We start from the raw sequence: 19,306 nt of genomic DNA on the forward strand, positions 1-19,306 counted from the left end.
ATTATATAATTTTGATAACTTGATTTTAATAACTTATTAGAATTTTTTTAAATTAACATTAACTGACATTAAATAAATAAAAAATAAATACTTCTAAAAGCATTTATTTTTTATTTATTAGTTTTTTTTATGTAAACTATGGAACCTTATTGTAAAGTGTTACCAAAAACAAGTAAATATTTTACATATACATACTATTTTAAGCCGTTAGTGTAGTGTGTGTAGCAATATAGATTGCATAGAGTTTACATAATAAATTATAAGTAATAATATTTGGGAAAAAAAGAATACACTTTTCGTGTTAACAGGTACAAGAGACCATGTTATCCACAGCTGACACAGTCAAATATTTACATTTTTAAATATCAATAAAGATAAAGCAATAGTATGTTTCTTCTCACATAAGCAGAACTCAAAACCAACCGTAATAATTACAGATTGGATTTCCATTTGTGATCACTTTAGTTAGTGTTTTTTAAGGATTACAACAAACGACTGATAGGGACTAAATGAGCTTCCTCCCGAGTTAGTGACACTAACTCTAAAATGTACATAAACACCACCCATCATTGTCTGACTACGGTTTAAACATAAAAGGCTAAAAGTTTTCAGTGTGTGAGGTAATCGGGGCTGCTAACACACAAGCTCCGCCCTTTGTGCCGGGAGCAGCAGGTAATTTGCATTTAAAGGGACACACACAAAATGACTTTGCTCACCCACAAAAAGTGACAATGTCATCATGCTATAAAAAATTACCTCTGGGGAATTTTGAGCTAAAACTTCACATACACACTCTGGGGACATCAGAGACTTATTTAGCATCTTGCAAAAATGGGCATTATACCACCCCTTTAAGAGATTAAAATCTTATACTTATTAGTGAGTATTTTATACTTAGTGGGTATAAGATACTTATTAGTATGGAGCCCCGCACATAACATGCAGGAAAAAAATAGTAGCTTAAAGCATGCACACGATTTACTACTTCATTCCCTCGATTTATAAATACTGTGCACGATTTACTACTTCATTCCCTCGATTTCTAAATACTGTGCACGATTTACTACTTCATTCCCTCGATTTATAAATACTGTGCACGATTTACTATACTTCATTTCCTCGATTTATAAATACTGTGCACGATTTACTATACTTCATTTCCTCGATTTATAAATACTGTGCATGATTTACTACTTCATTCCCTCGATTTATAAATACTGTGCACGATTTACTACTTCATTCCCTCGATTTATAAATACTGTGCACGATTTACTATACTTCATTTCCTCGATTTATAAATACTGTGCACGATTTACTATACTTCATTTCCTCGATTTATAAATACTGTGCATGATTTACTACTTCATTCCCTCGATTTATAAATACGCACGATTTTCATTCCCTTGATCGTGCGCACAATTTTTAATTCGAGGGAACAAATAAGTATATCATCCGCACGATTTAGCAAATCAAGGGAACAAAATAGTAAATCGTGCGCACGGTTTATAAATCGAGGGAAAGTGTACAAATATCTAAAATAAGATATCAGTGGTCCCACTGATGTTACATGCTGGCTGGCAAGCAATTCTCAGCACAAGAAAGAGCAATATGATGTATTGTTGATTATAAAAAGTCTGCATTGTAGACTTTGAGATTCAAAGGTAAAGACATGCATCACCCCTGTCTGTTACTCACATTCGTGTCTCCAATTTATATTTATTCTTAAGATCACTGAGCATCTTTACTGCTGAACCTGAGAAGTTATTATCAAACAGACTCAAATCTCTCAGGTGTTCAGGGTTTGATCTCAGAGCTGAAGCCAGAGCAGCACAACCTTCATCTGTGATGCCACACCTGCTCAACCTGTGGAGAGAACAACAACATACTCAGTTCAGTGTGGGTAGAAGATTTAGAAAATAAAGTTGGTTGATAAGAATAAAATCGGATTCCTCCTCAGTCATCATATATGATTTAAGCTGCGTTTTCAACGCAGGAACTTTCCCCGGGAACTAGAGAATTTGGGGTGGTACTCTGTGTTTTTCGACCGCAGGGATCAGGGTCTAAATGAAGTTCCAGGTAAAATTTCCCCCTCAGAAAGTCCCTATATGCGAGGTAAGTGCATGCAGCAGGAGTTGTTTGCTATTTGAATCAACATTGGAGTTTAAAAATACAACCAATGGACCGACGACGAGGTTCAAGATTTATTAAGCTTATACAGTATGTGGAGGACGAAATCCAGTGGGAACTGGAAAGCCTTTTTACCATTACAGTGTACATGATTCCATGGTATATTTGATTTACTGTTTGAGTATGGTGCCAATTTTATTGTTACCACCAAATATTTTACATTTTCTTTTAGATATCTTTAGGTCTGGTTTCAGACCCAACCTTAGGTTATCCAACCTCTTTGGTCTCGGTCTCGACTGTCTATGGTCTCGGTCTCGACTCTCTATGGTCTCGGTCTCGACTCTCTATGGTCTCGATCTCGACTCAGACTCGACCCTCTATGGTCTCGGTCTCGACTCGGTCTCGACCCTCTATGGTCTCGATCTCGACTCAGACTCTACCCTCTATGGTCTCGGTCTCGACTCGGTCTCGACCCTCTATGGTCTCGGTCTCGACTCGGTCTCGACCCTCTATGGTCTCGGTCTCGACCCTCTCATGCTATGGTCTCGGTCTCGACCCTCTATGGTCTCGGTCTCGACTCGGTCTCGACCCTCTATGGTCTCGGTCTCGACTCGGTCTCGACCCTCTATGGTCTCGGTCTCGACTCGGTCTCGACCCTCTATGGTCTCGGTCTCGACCCTCTCATGCTATGGTCTCGGTCTCGACCCTCTATGGTCTCGGTCTCGACTCGGTCTCGACCCTCTATGGTCTTGGTCTCGACCCGGTCTCGACCCTCTATGGTCTCGGTCTCGACCCTCTCATGCTATGGTCTCGGTCTCGACCCTCTATGGACTCGGTCTCGACTCGGTCTCGACCCTCTATGGTCTCGGTCTCGACCCTCTATGGTCTCGGTCTCGACTCGGTCTCGACCCTCTATGGTCTCGGTCTCGACTCGGTCTCGACTCTCTATGGTCTCGACTCGGACTCGACCCTCTATGGTCTCGGTCTCGACTCGGACTCGACCCTCTTTGGTCTCGGTCTCGACTCGGACTCGACCCTCTATGGTCTCGGTCTCGACCCTCTATGGTCTCGGTCTCGACTCGGTCTCAACTCTCTATGGTCTCGGTCTCGACTCGGACTCGACCCTCTATGGTCTCGGTCTCGACCCTCTCATGCTATGGTCTCGGTCTCGACTCGGTCTCGACCCTCTATGGTCTCGGACTCGACTCGGTCTCGACTCTCTATGGTCTCGACTCGGACTCGGCCCTCTATGGTCTCGGTCTCGACTCGGTCTCGACTCTCTATGGTCTCGACTCGGACTCGGCCCTCTATGGTCTCGGTCTCGACTCGGACTCGACCCTTTTTGGTCTCGGTCTCGACTCGGACTCGACCCTCTATGGTCTCGGTCTCGACCCTCTATGGTCTCGGTCTCGACTCGGACTCGACCCTCTATGGTCTCGGTCTCGACCCTCTATGGTCTCGGTCTCGACTCGGTCTCGACTCTCTATGGTATCGGTCTCGACTCGGACTCGACCCTCTATGGTCTCGGTCTCGACCCTCTATGGTCTCAGTCTCGACTCGGACTCGACCCTCTATGGTCTCGGTCTCGACCCTCTATGGTCTCGGTCTCGACTCGGTCTCGACTCTCTATGGTCTCGACTCGGACTCGACCCTCTATGGTCTCGGTCTCGACTCGGACTCGACCCTCTTTGGTCTCGGTCTCGACTCGGACTCGACCCTCTATGGTCTCGACCCTCTATGGTCTCGGTCTCGACTCGGTCTCGACTCTCTATGGTCTCGGACTCGACCCTCTATGGTCTCGGTCTCGACTCGGACTCGACTCTCTATGGTCTCGGACTCGACCCTCTATGGTCTCGGTCTCGACCCTCTATGGTCTCGGTCTCGACTCGGTCTCGACTCTCTATGGTCTCGGTCTCGACTCGGACTCGACCCTCTATGGTCTCGGTCTCGACCCTCTATGGTCTCGGTCTCGACTCGGACTCGACCCTCTATGGTCTCGGTCTCGACTCGGTCTCGACTCTCTATGGTCTCGATCTCGACTCAGACTCGACCCTCTATGGTCTCGGTCTCGACTCGGTCTCGAACCTCTATGGTCTCGGTCTCGACTCGGTCTCGACCCTCTATGGTCTCGGTCTCGACCCTCTCATGCTATGGTCTCGGTCTCGACCCTCTATGGTCTCGGTCTCGACTCGGTCTCGACCCTCTATGGTCTCGGTCTCGACTCGGTCTCGACTCTCTATGGTCTCGACTCGGACTCGACCATCTATGGTCTTGGTCTCGACTCGGACTCGACCCTCTTTGGTCTCGGTCTCGACTCGGACTCGACCCTCTATGGTCTCGGTCTCGACCCTCTATGGTCTCGGTCTCGACTCGGTCTCAACTCTCTATGGTCTCGGTCTCGACTCGGACTCGACCCTCTATGGTCTTGGTCTCGACCCTCTCATGCTATGGTCTCGGTCTCGACCCTCTATGGTCTCGGTCTCGACTCGGTCTCGACCCTCTATTGTCTCGGTCTCGACTCGGTCTCGACCCTCTATGGTCTCGGTCTCGACTCGGTCTCGACTCTCTATGGTCTCGACTCGGACTCGGCCCTCTATGGTCTCGGTCTCGACTCGGACTCGACCCTTATTGGTCTCGGTCTCGACTCGGACTCGACCCTCTATGGTCTCGGTCTCGACCCTCTATGGTCTCGGTCTCGACTCGGTCTCGACTCTCTATGGTCTCGGTCTCGACTCGGACTCGACCCTCTATGGTCTCGGTCTCGACCCTCTATGGTCTCAGTCTCGACTCGGACTCGACCCTCTATGGTCTCGGTCTCGACCCTCTATGGTCTCGGTCTCGACTCGGTCTCGACTCTCTATGGTCTCGACTCGGACTCGACCCTCTATGGTCTCGGTCTCGACTCGGACTCGACCCTCTTTGGTCTCGGTCTCGACTCGGACTCGACCCTCTATGGTCTCGACCCTCTATGGTCTCGGTCTCGACTCGGTCTCGACTCTCTATGGTCTCGGTCTCGACTCGGACTCGACCCTCTATGGTCTCGGTCTTGACCCTCTATGGTCTCGGTCTCGACTCGGACTCGACCCTCTATGGTCTCGGTCTCGACCCTCTATGGTCTCGGTCTCGACTCGGTCTCGACTCTCTATGGTCTCGGTCTCGACTCGGACTCGACCCTCTATGGTCTCGGTCTCGACCCTCTATGGTCTCGGTCTCGACTCGGACTCGACCCTCTATGGTCTCGGTCTCGACTCGGTCTCGACTCTCTATGGTCTCGACTCGGACTCGACCCTCTATGGTCTCGGTCTCGACTCGACCCTCTATGGTCTCGGCCTCGACTCGAACTCGAGTGAGCTGGTCTCGACTCCAACACTGCACTACAGTGTATTAAAGAATAATGTGTGACTATCAGAGAAATGATCTTACTTCAGTATCTCCAGTTTACAGTGAGGATCTTCAAGTCCGGCACAGAGAAGAGTCACCCCTTTATCTCCTAGATAATTAATAGACAGATTGAGTCGTCTCAGGTGTGAGGGGTTTGATCTCAGAGCTGAAGCCAGAGCCGCACAACCTTCATCTGTGACGCCACAGTGACGCAACCTGTACAAAACAATACATTTGTGTTCAAGAGTAGACATAAAACCATTTTAGAAATGTAAGCATTATCAGCATTGATTCTGAATGCAATAAAGATACCAAAGATATATTTTTGTTTTAAGCAAGCAAGTACACATTGCCACCTATCAGGTCATGTGATACAATGCATGAAATCAGCATTAACTTATATAGGTTTTAAAGGATCCAATCATAAACCAGGTGTAAATGCACCTAACATACATACATGTTTTCAAATGCTATACAATTGTGATCCAATCAGCAAAAAACTTGTTGATGTCAGGTGTAAAAGGGACCATAGAGATGATCTTACTTCAGTATCTTCAGATTACAGTGAGGATCTTTCAGTCCATCAGAAAGAAAATTCACACCCAAATCTCCCAGTTTATTATCAGTCAGATCCAATTCTCTCAGGGGTGAGGGGTTTGATCTCAGAGCTGAAGCCAGAGCAACACAACCTTCATCTGTGACGCCACAATCACTCAACCTGTAGAGAACAATGACACCATCATTTTATCATCCGGCTACATCAGGCAGAGTTTAAGATCATTCTGTTTACTTCATTGCTTTGATCTCACCAGTAAAAAAGTGTGTACACGAGAGGTTGAGGTTGTGTGGCAGTGCACACAATTTTTAAGTTTAGTTTTTGTAAATCCAACTGTGAGCATGAGAGGCGACATACAGTACACACATTGTAAGAGAGAGAGAAACGATCTCACCTGAGTATCTCTATTATACAGTTAGAATCCACTAATCCAGACAAAAGCTCAAGCACTCCAGAATCTCCTAGTTCATTCCAAGACAGATCCAGTTCTCTCAGGTGTTCAGGGTTTGATCTCAGAAATGAAGCCAGAGCAGCACAACCTTCATCTGTGACGCCACACTTCCTCAGCCTGTACAGGGAACAATGCCACTCTTCACTCTCAGTTCAAACACAAAAATAAGATTTGACTATATCTCCAGTACTCTTCTAATTGACAAATTTTGGGTTTTGAAGGTTAAATATTTCCTAAAAAATAAAAAATAAATAAAAAAAGCAATACAGGTTTGGAATGACATGAGGGTGAGTAAATGACAGAATTCTAATTTTGGGGTGAACTACCCCAATAATATAATTTAATGCATTTTATTCAAATACACTACTGTGATTTAAAAATTAAACAAGATCCCAGTGATATTACCACAATATCTCCAGTTTACATTGAGGATCCTTCAGTCCAGCAGAGAGCAAATGCACACCTCTAACTCCTAGCTTATTATCAGTCAGATTCAGTTTTCTCAGGTGTGAGGGGTTTGATCTCAGAGCTGAAGCCAGAGCAGCACATCCTTCATCTGTGACGCCACAGTGACTCAACCTGTAAAGAACAAAACGTTATGTTTTTTGCACTTTTAATCTGAAGTTACTAAATATTTTTTATTAATTAAAACATTTACTTTAGAAATTAATTTATTTGAAACATCAACAATCATCCTGTAACTTCCTATTAGTTTTAGATTTCTGATCATGCACTTTATCACTTTATTTAGGGCTTATTTGGTTAACTGATTTTAACTGGCTTATGATTCTGCTTAATCGGTTAAGAATTTCCCAAAATGCGCATCCCTAGATGGCAGAATGCAATTAATCAACACTTAAAAACATTTTCTTCTATAGAATGTCGAAAATCTTACTGTAAATCAGCTTATCAAACTAAAAAAAAAGTCACCAGTTTCATAAAATTAACCATTGCAGTGATTGCTTTTAAGATTTACTTACTTAACTGATCTTAATTCTTTAACCACAGACAGCAGCTTCAGAACTACTTCATCGGAAGAATTTCCTTTTCCAATTAAACTGTTTAGTTCAAATGTATCCATATCATGCTCTGATGTCAATAACACAAAGACTAAAGCTGACCACTGAGAACAGGAGAGTTTGACTTCACATAATGTTCCAGATTTCAGAAACTGTTGCATTTCCTCCACTATTGAGCGATCACCCAGTTCATTGAGACAGTGGAAAAGATTGATCGATTTTTCTGGAGAGTCAATGATCCTGATCTTCTCCTTGATGTACTCAATTGTTTTCTCATTGCTGTCAAAGCTGCCTCTTGTCAGTGTCCTTAGACCTTGAAGGAGAATCTGATGAGACTCCACTGACAAACCCAGAAGGAACCGCAGGAAAAGATCCAGATGTCCATTTTTACTCTTTAGAGCCTCATCCACAGCTCTCTGATGTACATCTGATAAAGTATACTTCAGAAACATGGATAAGACAGAAAACTCCCTGGAGAAAACCTGTGAGCTATTATTTTTATAAAAGAGATGCACATATAGAGCCGCTAGATGTTCCTGAATGCTCAGATGAACAAAGCAGAAGACTTTCTTCTGATACAAGCCAGACTCCTCTCTGAAGATCTGAGTGCACAATCCTGAGTACACTGATGCTTCTGTCACATCAATGCCACACTCTCTCAGGTCTTCCTCATAGAAGATCACATTGCCTTTCTCAAGCTGCTGAAAAGCCAGTTTCCCCAGTTTGAGGATCATGTCTTCATCTGTCACTTTCTTCTCATAGTCCTTCTCATCTTTGATGTTGGTCTGAAGGATCAGGAAGTGTGTGTACATCTGAGTGAGAGTCTTGGGAATCTCTCCTCTCTCTGCTTCGCTCAACATCTTCTCCAGAACAGTGGCTGAGATCCAGCAGAACACTGGGATGTGGCACATGATGTAGAGGCTCCTTGAGGACTTCAGGTGTGTGATGATTGTATTGGCCAGACTCTGATCACTGACTCTCTTCCTGAAGTATTCCTCCTTCTGTGGATCATTGAAGCCTCGTACCTCTGTCACTCGATGGACACACTCAGAGGGGACGAGATCGGCTGCTGCTGGTCTGGAGGTGATCCAGATGAGAGCAGAGGGAAGCAGATTCCCCACAATGAGGTTCGTCAACAGCACGTCCAGTGAGATCTCTTTGGTCTGATCCTGTAGAGTCTCATTGCTGTGAAAGTTTAAGGGAAGGTGACACTCATCCAGACCATCAAAGATGAACAACACTTTATATCTGTCAATGGATATTTCCATTTCTTTTGTTACAGGAAAAAAGACATGAAGAAGCTCTGAAAGACTGAGTGTTTTGTCCTTCATCAGATTGATCTCTCTGAAAGGAAGTGGAAATATGAGCTGGACGTCCTGATTCTCTTTCTCTTCAGCCCAGTCCAGGATGAACTTCTGCACAGAGACTGTTTTTCCAATGCCAGCGACTCCCTTTGTCAGCACAGTTCTGATGGGTTTGTCTTGTCCAGGTAAAGGTCTAAAGATGTCATTGCATTTGATCGGTGTGTCCTCTGTTGTTGCTCTCCTGGATTGTATCTCAATCTGTCTCACCTCATGTTCATTACTGATGTCTCCACTCTCAGTCTCTGTGATGTAGAGCTCAGTGTAGATCTCATTCAGGAGTGTTGGGTTTCCCCGCTGTGCTGTTCCCTCATACAGACACTCAAACTTCTTCATTAGATTTGATCTAAATGTGTTGAAGATTTCATGACTGTAAAATTAAAATACCACATTATTATATAATTCTAAGTGGCACACATTTTAAAGCAGTAGAAGTGTAATGAATTATCGATTTAAAGTATTGATCATATCATTGATTATAAACTATATGATGATTCTTTGAAGCATCAAAACCTTGTACATTACCTGTCGTCAGGATAAGCGCTTTCATTAAAGTCTTGTTGATGCATAGACTCTTCATATTTAATTTTTTTACAGACGGGTTCAGTTACATCTGGTCTGGATTGCGGGGTTCGCCTTAAACAGTATGAAGAGGATAAATAATCAGATACTTTCATATTTTGAATTGATACTGAAGTGTAGATGCTGTTATTTTATTAGAAATAAAAAATTTATAGTTTCGAGTGGTGATAAAATGATGATAAACACATTCAATGTGCCCAATTTCTTTGTAGCTTGGCCATAAACAGTTGATACAGTGAGGTTAATGATCCAATAATAATAATAATAATCATGTATTGTCATTGTTATGATTCAACGAGATTACATTAGAGCATTAATCAACAGTGCAATTTCATGAAATGCAAGAGATCAACAATAGCACATTTTATAAACAGGGCAAAGCGACATATACTGTAACAGACAAGGAATAGGGATAGGGTATATGAGGCGAAGAATCACTAGTAACTAGGACAATTAGTATAATTGAGTGTGCTGCAGGAATGGAAAGACCAATTCACAGTTATTGCAATTGTTGGATAATATGCATAATAGATGGATTAAGTGAGTGGAGGGGGGAGAAGGGAACAGTGCTTATTTAGCAGTCTAACTGCCTGGGGGTAGAAGCTGTTGACCATTATGGTGGTTCATTCTAGAGTACTTGATGGAGAAATTGTTATACTAATATTAGTAATAAAAGCAATAATTTTTAAAATTAACAAACCACAATGTAACACTTTCAGTACATACTGAAATTCAAAGTAACACCTGATAGTTGGCTGTGTTTCTTCACCCTTAAGGTGGGGGGGATGATCCATAGACCAGTCACTCTTCACAGACACATTGCTAGGGTTTGGTGAATCTGATCTCTCCTGCTGGACTGAACTGTAATACAGCAAACAAGAGGGCTGGAAATAGAGGTTATTTCAGAGGCAAATTATATTCATCATTATTAAATAAAGAAAAAAAGAGATTTGAGATCAAAATGAATGCAGGCTATGCAGCCTATTGGTTGTGTGAGCCCATAGTAGAGGTCTTCACAGTGCACCCGAGACCCGTCGACCCGGGACTCGACCCGGGACCCGTACGGGTTCGGGTCTATATTTTAAATGATCAGCCGGGTCCGGGTCGGGTCCGAATCTATTACTTCGGGTCCCGGGTCTGTTTAACATTGTGTGTAAGGTCCGTGCGATCGGAGTCATCGGACTCTATCAGAGTCAGAATGAGTCAGTCAGCACTGCTTGTGTTTTTTTGCAACTTGTAAAATTAGGTAAAGAAAGTGTGAGCCAAAAAAAAAAAAAAAAAAAAAAGAGCGATCTCACTCTCTCTTTGCCGTTAGAGGTTAGAAGCAGAGCGCGCAGTCTCGAGCGCGCAGTCTCAAGCGCGTGTCATGTTTCTATGGCAACCAGAGCTTCCGCCAAACCGCGCTTTACATTTTCAACATTTTTATAATAATATAAATGAACCGTCTTGTTTAATCTTAAAGTTTTGGTGGTCAGATTCAGACTCAATGCAGAGCAAAGAGCACAGATATGATAACAAATAAATAACGTCAGCGGCCATGGCACTGAACGAGCAATCGTTATTATAGTTCAAAAGGGCAAACAGTTAAAGTTATTATGCGAGTTAACTCGAGTCAAAATGTAACTTACATGTGCAAAGTTGCATTTGTCATCCATCACCGTGACATCAAGACATCAATTTTAAAGCTGAAATAATGAGTGGATTAAGCTTGCAATAACGAGAGAAATAACATGGATATAACTTTCTTGTCGGTCGATTGTAATGCATCACAGTCAGTCAGGAAGTGAGACGACGGCTACTAAAATTAGGTAAGACAAAAAGTTTTATTTTTCGCAACTTGTGTGAAATAATATGTGACAATCGGGTCCAGTCGGGTTTGTGTCTTCCCGCCGGGTTCGGGTCCAGTTTTCAAATAATATACGGGTCCAGGTCGGGTCCGGGCAGTACATTTATGGCATTTCTCGGGTCTGCACGGGTCCGGGTCCAACTTTTGAAATAATTGACGGGTCCGGGTCCGGGTCGGTTCGGTGTAGCACATTACGGGTCTCTTCTGGTTCGGGCATGAATTTTTGGACCCGTGAAGACCTCTAGCCCATAGTGCAACCTGGAGGAAACAAGGAAGCTGATTGGCCGTTGAAACTGCACATGGCACTTAGAACCATACTTGGTTACTTACGTAACCTCAGTTCCCTGAGATACGGGAACGAGTACTGCGCTGTTAAGGGGAAAACTACTTTTTCTCCAAATTCTGAAGCCTTTTTAATCACGCAGTGAAACTGCACGACCATTGGTTCGTGCAGAGTAATAAAACGAACCAATGGCGAGGCAGCAGAGCTGCACGAGCCTATGGCAAATAAGCCCGCCAGAGTGCGCCAATTTTGACGTGGCATCTGGCTATAAAAGCAGGCGATCTGGCATAGGATACTCAGATTAAATTCAACTGAAGCGACGAACTGAGAGTCGTGCAGCAATATAGCACAGCCTGAAACACATACTCATTCCCGTATCTCAGGGAACCGAAGTTACGCAAGTAACCGACTCCATTCCCTTTTCAATACTTTACTCGTACTGTGTCGCTAGACACTGTTATGAGGAACTAATACAATAACATTGTGCTATGGCTGCGGAACGACTATAATTATATACTTGGCCTTAAGCCTTAGCAGAGCCTATAGGAACCAAGACATAATAGGGAATACTCAGTTCGCTAGGGGCTCTAAGTCGGAGCCGCCTAGGAACGTAAACCTGGAAGAACTCATAGAGGTCGATCCTGCCCTAGACAATCATTCCAAGAAAACCTGTATGGCCTAGGCACTAGAAGGGCTGAGAGCTGGTTAGGTAGGAGAAGGCAATAGCCTGTTACCAGTGGCCCAGACCTTGATCAGAGCCACGAAGGAATGATAGCAATAGGAAATACCCCATATAGTAGGGGGGAAAGTTCATAGTGGTTTGGGCTCGGCTGAGGCCAAATCCACTAGACAGAAAGGACTTGTGCCTGCAGAGCAGGGACTTCTAGATTGTAGAACCTGGTAAATGTGGACGGCGAGGACCATCCGGCCGCCGCACAAATATCACCAATGGAGAGACCACTGGACCAGACCCAGGACGAGGCCATGCCTCTAGTGGAATAAGCTTTTACTCTGATGGGGCATTGTAGGCCCGTCGAGGAGTAGGCTAGTGCAATTGCGTCCACTATCCATCTGGATGTCCTTTGCTTCGTGACCGGATGCCCTTTGGTGCGGCCTCCGAAGCATACAAAAAACTGTTCCGCGTGTCTAAAAGAGGCGGAACGCTCTATGTATATTCTCAAAGCCCTGACAGGGCAGAGTAAAAGCAGCTCTCGTTCATCCGTGGAGGGAGGAAGGGCTGAGAGGAAAATGACCTGTGGTCTGACTGTAGAGTAGAGAGGACCTTAGGTATATAACCATGCTTTGGTTTGAGGACGACTTTGCAGTCGTTTGACCCAAATTTCAAGCATGAGGCACTCACAGAGAGTGTCACCCACACACTTGACCGATGCTAGTGCTAGCAGAAGTATGGTCTTTAGCGTCAGCGGTCGCAGGTCGTCTGACTGGAGTGGTTCAAAGGTAGGGCTCCTGAGAGCCCTTAGCACTGTAGACAAGTCCCATGTAGGGACGGTGAGGGGGCAGGATGGGTTCAGCCTCCTGGACCCCTTCATGAAACAAACCACAAGTTTGTTTCTGCCCACAGTTTGGCCAGCCACAGGGGCGAGGAACGCTGCTATGGCTGCCACATAAACCTTGAGCGTGGAGGGAGTGCGTCCCTTATCCAGCAGCTCCAGCAGGAAAGACAATATATCAGAGATATGTCGCAAGAGAGGGGGTCTGCGCTCTGGCCTGTGCGCCAGACGGAGAACACAGACCATTTAAGGGCATAGAGGCATGATGTAGACGGGGCTCTAGCCTCGGAAATTTTGTTTAAAACTCTCTCGTTGAGTTCCATAGGCTCCCATCGAGAGGCCAAACGTGCAGTGCCCACAACTCGGGTTGGGGGTGCCAAATCGTCCTGTTTGCCTGAGAGAGGAGGTCCTGTCTCAGAGGGATGGGCCACGGGGCTGCTGTGAGCAGCTGCGTTAGCTCTGAGAACCAAGGTTGGTTCCTCCAGAGGGGGGCCACAAAGAGGAATACATGTATTCCCTGATTCGTCTGATGACCTGAGGGATCAGTGCGATCGGGGGGAAAGCATATAGGAGAAGGCTGGGCCAGTCCTGGGCCAGCGCATCCCTGCTCTTTGAAAAATAAGTTGGGCAGTGAGAGTTGTCTTCTGAGGTTAAGAGGTCGACCTCTAGCCTCCCAAAGATCTCCCATATTTTTTAAACTGTGTAAGGGTGAAGCATCCACTCCTCCGAGGGGACGTTCCTTCGAGACAGCATCCCTGCCCCTTGGTTCAGTTTGCCCGGCACCTGCGCTGCTCTCAGAGAGCACAGGTTGTAGCATCCAATATGCTAACTGACCATGTGCCCTAAGTGCATTTGATTTTACATAACTGTTGAGTTGCTATGTAAACTGTGAGTATTTTAACAATATTTTTTATACTTTAAATGAGTTCAAATATCCTCAAACGTACATTGATCTCAATGCTGTATAGTGACTCATACATTTATATGTTTTCTCTGTATAGGTTATTAAGCTAACCATCTGAATTAATCATTGAAAACAAGCATATGAAGATCAAGGTTTTGCTGAAAGATTTTCAATAAATTGCCTAGATGATGAAGAATTGGATGTTTAGATGTTTTATTCTTTGTTTTGAATCCCATGCACCCTCTGAAGTTGATTGAAGCCTTTTTATCAAATTTGGACAGACATTGAGGCAAAGGCTCCCTGATAACTTGAAATGGTGACATCAGCTGAAATATTTTTTTTCAGAGTCAAAGAAACTTTATATATTTTGATGATGTGCAGAATTTTTTTTATAGTAATAATTATTATTAATAAATTCACTACACAATAATTTAATAAACCACAATGTAACACTTTCAGTACATACTGAAATTAAAAGTAACACCTGATAGTTGGCTGTGTTTCTTCACCCTTAAGATAGGGTGGATGATCCATAGACCAGTCACTCTTCACGGACACATTGCTAGGGTTTGGTGAATCTGATCTCTTCTGCTGGACTGAACTGTAATACAGCAAACAACAGGGCTTGGTGAAATCAGCTGAAAATTGAAGATGTTTCAGAGGCAAAGAAACTTTTTATATTTAGTCTTTTTTAATTTTATGTTGTCTTTATTGAGAGTACCTGCATCCTGGAGAAAAATCTCCATCTTGAATGTTTTGTACATTACTCATTCTGTCCTCATTGAGCTGCACTGGTGCATCTGATACATTTGATCTCCTCCACTGACATTTTTTTACTAGAAATGACAGAAATACTGATTAAGACACAATAAACACTACCAGTTATTAAATCAAATGTAGCTTCATGGAATTATATCAACCTGAATGTTGTTATAAATGTTGTTTTTAGGTCAAATGAACTTCATACATCAATGAATACATTCTCCTGAGAGCCAGAAAAAAAAGTTTTTTGAATTTAGTATTTTTTCATGTTATTACATTGTTTAAAGTAATAGAAACAAATGGGGGGGAAAACACATTTTTGAAAAAATATATTTTACTCATGTTATGTCCAGCTGCAGGACAACATGAAATGACATGTAGTATAAGCAAAACAAAACAATCATTTTTTATATCCACCAATCAATTTTTAGGTTTCAGGATTTTTTTAAACCAAACTTTATATAAAGATGATTCTCAACTGTTATGAAAGATATAATGGAATGAAATAATATACCATTTTACGTTATGCAGAATGTGGATAAAATGGCCATAAATGGATAGACCCATTCAATAAAAAATTTCTATACGCTGTATAATCTAACGCATTTTTACAAAATGATCTTTTCTGGAAATGACACAAAACACATTATCAACTTCTACAATTCAATGTTAGGCTGCATAGTTTAGGTCAGCCGGAACCGGGAACACTTCCCATAAATCCTGATGTACTTATACTTCATAACAAAAATGGTGTCTATATGCTAATATTAGTCTCTCTGTTTATCCCGAGGTTTACCGCAGTCCGCCGGATCCAGTATTTAGATCTGATGAAGGACAAGTTACTAGTGTCTCCCAGAAGGCCTCCTTCCCTTCCCTTTACCTCTGTACAGATAAATCGTTGTCAAAATTATTCCAGTTCACATGGATATGTGTAAGCGACAAAAAATTCTGTATTATTTGGTGAGGTCAATTTGTAAAGAAAGAAATTTTCCAAAAGTTTTTTTTTAAAAATTCAATGCTTGCACATTGGAACCTATTTCAATGTTTGCGTTCTCGAGCCACCAGGCACTGTTGTTGTGCGGATGAGCGGGCCAGAGCGCATTAAGCGCGGTCTCGTGTAAGCTGCCCCTAAGTTAAAAACTAATGATCTTTGCAACGGAAGTGAATCAATCAAAACTAACTTTAGCCGGACAATAACTTTATTCTAGAGCTGCTGTAAAGTCAAAACAATCTCTGTTACTTTAAATTCCTATTATCACTGTAAAGCTGCTTTGAAACAATCTGTATTGTTAAAAGCGCTATATAAATGAAGGTGACTTGACTTGACTCACTCCAGCCTTGTTGTTCGTATTTTACGAATAATCATCCATAACTAGTGAGTTGTTTTGTGTTCACCCTACATGGCACAAACCAATTATGTACTTGTGAATTGGACAGTACTGATGAGTTGCTGATTTAACTATAATTACGTGCTGCACAGTTATTTTCAATTAGGTATAGGTAGAAAGTAAAGCGCCAAATTTATTAAAAGGGGTAGTAACCCAAACATTTAAATTACCCCATGATGTATTCTCCCCCTCAAACCATCAGTAGGCTATAGGCTATAACTTTTTTTTTCAGACGTAATCAAAAAGCCTACCTTAAATGTGTAACGAAATGGATTATGTGACTAACAACAATTTTTGTCATGTAATTTGAAATCAGTAGGCTAACTGATTATAATTTGTAAGTAATCTAACCATCACTCCTGATAATGCAGGTAGTTCAAGTGGTGTGAAGCGTTAGCAGCTTGAAATAGGAAAAAGACAGTTCGAAAATCGTATGTAACCAATGCAAACTAACCCTACAGCAAATGCAGAAAGAAACACTTGAAAATAGTTCGTAGTTTTAGTTTAAATGTGCAGTCTCTAAAAAACAGCTTTGAAAAAATAAAAATAGAGGGTATGTTACAAACATAATAAATTATGAATGCTAATAAACAGAGTTAAACCCAAAAAACAAAACAAATAAAAATGGACAAGATTAAGATTAGGTGCAATATATTTCGATAACTGTCATACTAAGTTACCAAGAGCTGTAACAGCACGAGATGTGGTACGATGGAGGCTCACCACAATTTACCAACATATGATCAACTAAAAGCAATCTTCACGCGTGCTGTTGCGACTGAGAAAGAGCTTTGATACTCACTGTTTATTCCATCTTAACAGTCTGACGCATTTCTTTTTGGTAGGCTAGAAAATGGCTCCCAACAAAGATCAAATTTCACTTTCGATTTGGACTGTGTCGAAGTCAACCATAGAAGTCAACATGGGGAATAAACCATTGCAGCTTCAGAAGGGTGCTTTCAATAATAACTCTGACTGTCAGAGTTTTACCACAAGGACAAAACTAAACTAAATAACTAAAAGTAAAAATCTAAAAGATGTTTTGGAAGTCAATTTAGATTGTCTGAGTCATTATAAAACTTAGCACAGAGCCACATAAACTATTGCAATTATTAAAGTATTCCTTACTATAATCCATACTTTGGATTTGAGACTTAGTAATATTATAAATTATATAATATTAATGACTCATAGACAGAAGGGGGCATTGTTACAATATTTTCAAATAGAGGTTTCGGTTTTCTAGTGAGAAACGTTTACCCCCGGTTCCCATTCAGTCAGTCGCGTATATGGGGAGGCTGCAGACCTGCGGTACTTCTCAATATCCCTCCTCGTCTCCTCTCTCCTCCGTCCTCCATCCTATGACCCGGAAAATCGATCGAGTTCAGCCATCTTGAAGGACATGTTTTTTTTTTTTTGGGCTTTTTTTATTATTATTATTATTCAACAACACAAACAAACAAGGTACATTAACAAATCTCTGAAAATAACCTCAATTGTTCAGCCTTAGGTTGAGCATAGCTAGTACAAAGAACAGAAAACACACTATAGAACAAATAATTAAATAAAAAGCAATACAAAAATAAAAAATAAATAAAAAGGGACTTTTTTTAAACGCATCCAAAATAGAAATCAATTTAAGGGCTTTCTGATTTTTAACTAATTTTAAAGATTTGCACAAGAGTTTAACCTCATTCATCCAGTGATTAAAGTTAGGTTTAGATTTAAACCATCTGCATTTGTGAATGAAAAACGTTCCAAAACATAACAAGGAATTAATAACAAAATCACAAGTTTGTAGACAAACACCAAACCTAATCAACTTCACCGTGAGAGGTGGGAGTTCAACCCTCCTAGACCTTAAAGGGTTAGTTCACCCAAAAATGAAAATTCTGTCAGTAATGACTCACCCTCGTGTTGTTCCAACCCCGTAAGACTTTCGTTCATCTTCGGGACACAAATTAAGATATTTTTGATTAAATCTGAGAGCTGGATCACTCCTCCATAGGCTTCTTAAGGGATCGAAACTGGCCAGCCCAAAAGTTATGAAAGACATCGTTAAAATAGTCAGAGTGACTACAGTGGCTCAACCTTAAGTTTATCCAGCGACGAGAATACTTTTCGTGCGCAAAAAACAAACAAAAATAACGACTTTATTCAACTATTCATTTCCTTCTCTGTGGGCCGTGATATTTCACGTATAGTGAAACTACGCAAAGCTTCTAGGTTGTACGTCACACGCATCACACACATGACCAGCGTCGGCCAATAGTGAGCCTACGTGTGACGTGCAACCTAGAAGCTTTGCGCAATATCACTACGTGAAATATCACGGCCCACAGAGAAGGAAATTAATAGTTGAATAAAGTCGTTATTTTTGTTTGTTTTTTGCGCACAAAAAGTATTCTCGTCGTTTGATAAACTTAAAGGGGTCATATAATGCCATTTTTGTACAAGCTAATATGATTCTTTAGGGTCTAAACTAAAAGTTTGTAATATACTTTAATTAAAAATTCTCATTAGTATTGTAAGAAAACACTTATTTTACCTGGTCAAAAACAGCTCTGTTTTCAGCACGCCGTTTCAGTGCATATGCCTTTAAATGATAATGAGCTTTGCTCACCCCGCCTCTCTGTTCTGTGCAACACCGTTTGTAACACAATAACACAATAACCATAACGCGTTGTTGAGTATAAACGTGGGATTATGAATTATATTGAGAACGTCATACATAGAAAACATGCCGTAATGTACTCTGAGTGTAAACCTTAGTAATTGTGAATTCATTGTGAAGCGTGCAGCTAGCGATTTGCAAAGATTAATATATTAATATAAAGTTTAATAAAACGTTACACTCACTTCCGTTCTTCTGGAGATTCAGCAGGAACACGAATATCTGGTACCGATCCTTTTTCATGAGCAGCTTCTTAGCAAATCCAGCTTTATACTGACCCTCGTTTATAAAGCAGTCTGGTGAGAAATGATTCGCGCAAACATGAACGCATTGACGTTGCTCGTGTGGAATATTCCCCTCGAAAACAGAACACAGCCACTGCGTCTTCAGCGGTTCGGATTTAGGAACATTAAAATGACTGCTGTGTTCGTTATTACACCCAAGAACAGAACACCACAATC

At 42.1% G+C, this 19,306-nt stretch overlaps 1 protein-coding gene across 2 annotated transcripts in view; it reads right to left on the reverse strand.

The window, feature by feature from the left end:
- Positions 1 to 1,443: 1,443 nt before the first annotated feature.
- The window catches only part of LOC130073165 (NACHT, LRR and PYD domains-containing protein 12-like), a 41,522-nt gene continuing 23,659 nt past the window's right edge, over positions 1,444 to 19,306 (reverse strand). Inside the window, exons 1-8 of one of the 2 annotated variants that reach the window (XM_056238602.1) lie at positions 10,222 to 10,335; positions 9,421 to 9,531; positions 7,496 to 9,265; positions 6,921 to 7,094; positions 6,459 to 6,632; positions 6,053 to 6,226; positions 5,551 to 5,724; positions 1,444 to 1,863 (exon numbers count right to left, since the gene is read on the reverse strand). In XM_056238602.1, coding sequence (XP_056094577.1) covers positions 1,692 to 1,863; positions 5,551 to 5,724; positions 6,053 to 6,226; positions 6,459 to 6,632; positions 6,921 to 7,094; positions 7,496 to 9,265; positions 9,421 to 9,531; positions 10,222 to 10,271 — 2,799 coding nt within the window. In that variant the 5' untranslated portion in view covers positions 10,272 to 10,335 and the 3' untranslated portion in view covers positions 1,444 to 1,691. Of the gene's footprint in view, positions 1,864 to 5,550; positions 5,725 to 6,052; positions 6,227 to 6,458; positions 6,633 to 6,920; positions 7,095 to 7,495; positions 9,266 to 9,420; positions 9,532 to 10,221; positions 10,336 to 19,306 lie in introns of those variants that run through there. The other variant, XM_056238600.1, reaches the window with a different exon arrangement.

Source organism: Rhinichthys klamathensis, unplaced genomic scaffold (assembly GCF_029890125.1).
Source record: "Rhinichthys klamathensis goyatoka isolate OS25496 unplaced genomic scaffold, OSU_Roscu_1.1 h1tg000527l_1, whole genome shotgun sequence".
Taxonomy (NCBI): domain Eukaryota; kingdom Metazoa; phylum Chordata; class Actinopteri; order Cypriniformes; family Leuciscidae; genus Rhinichthys; species Rhinichthys klamathensis.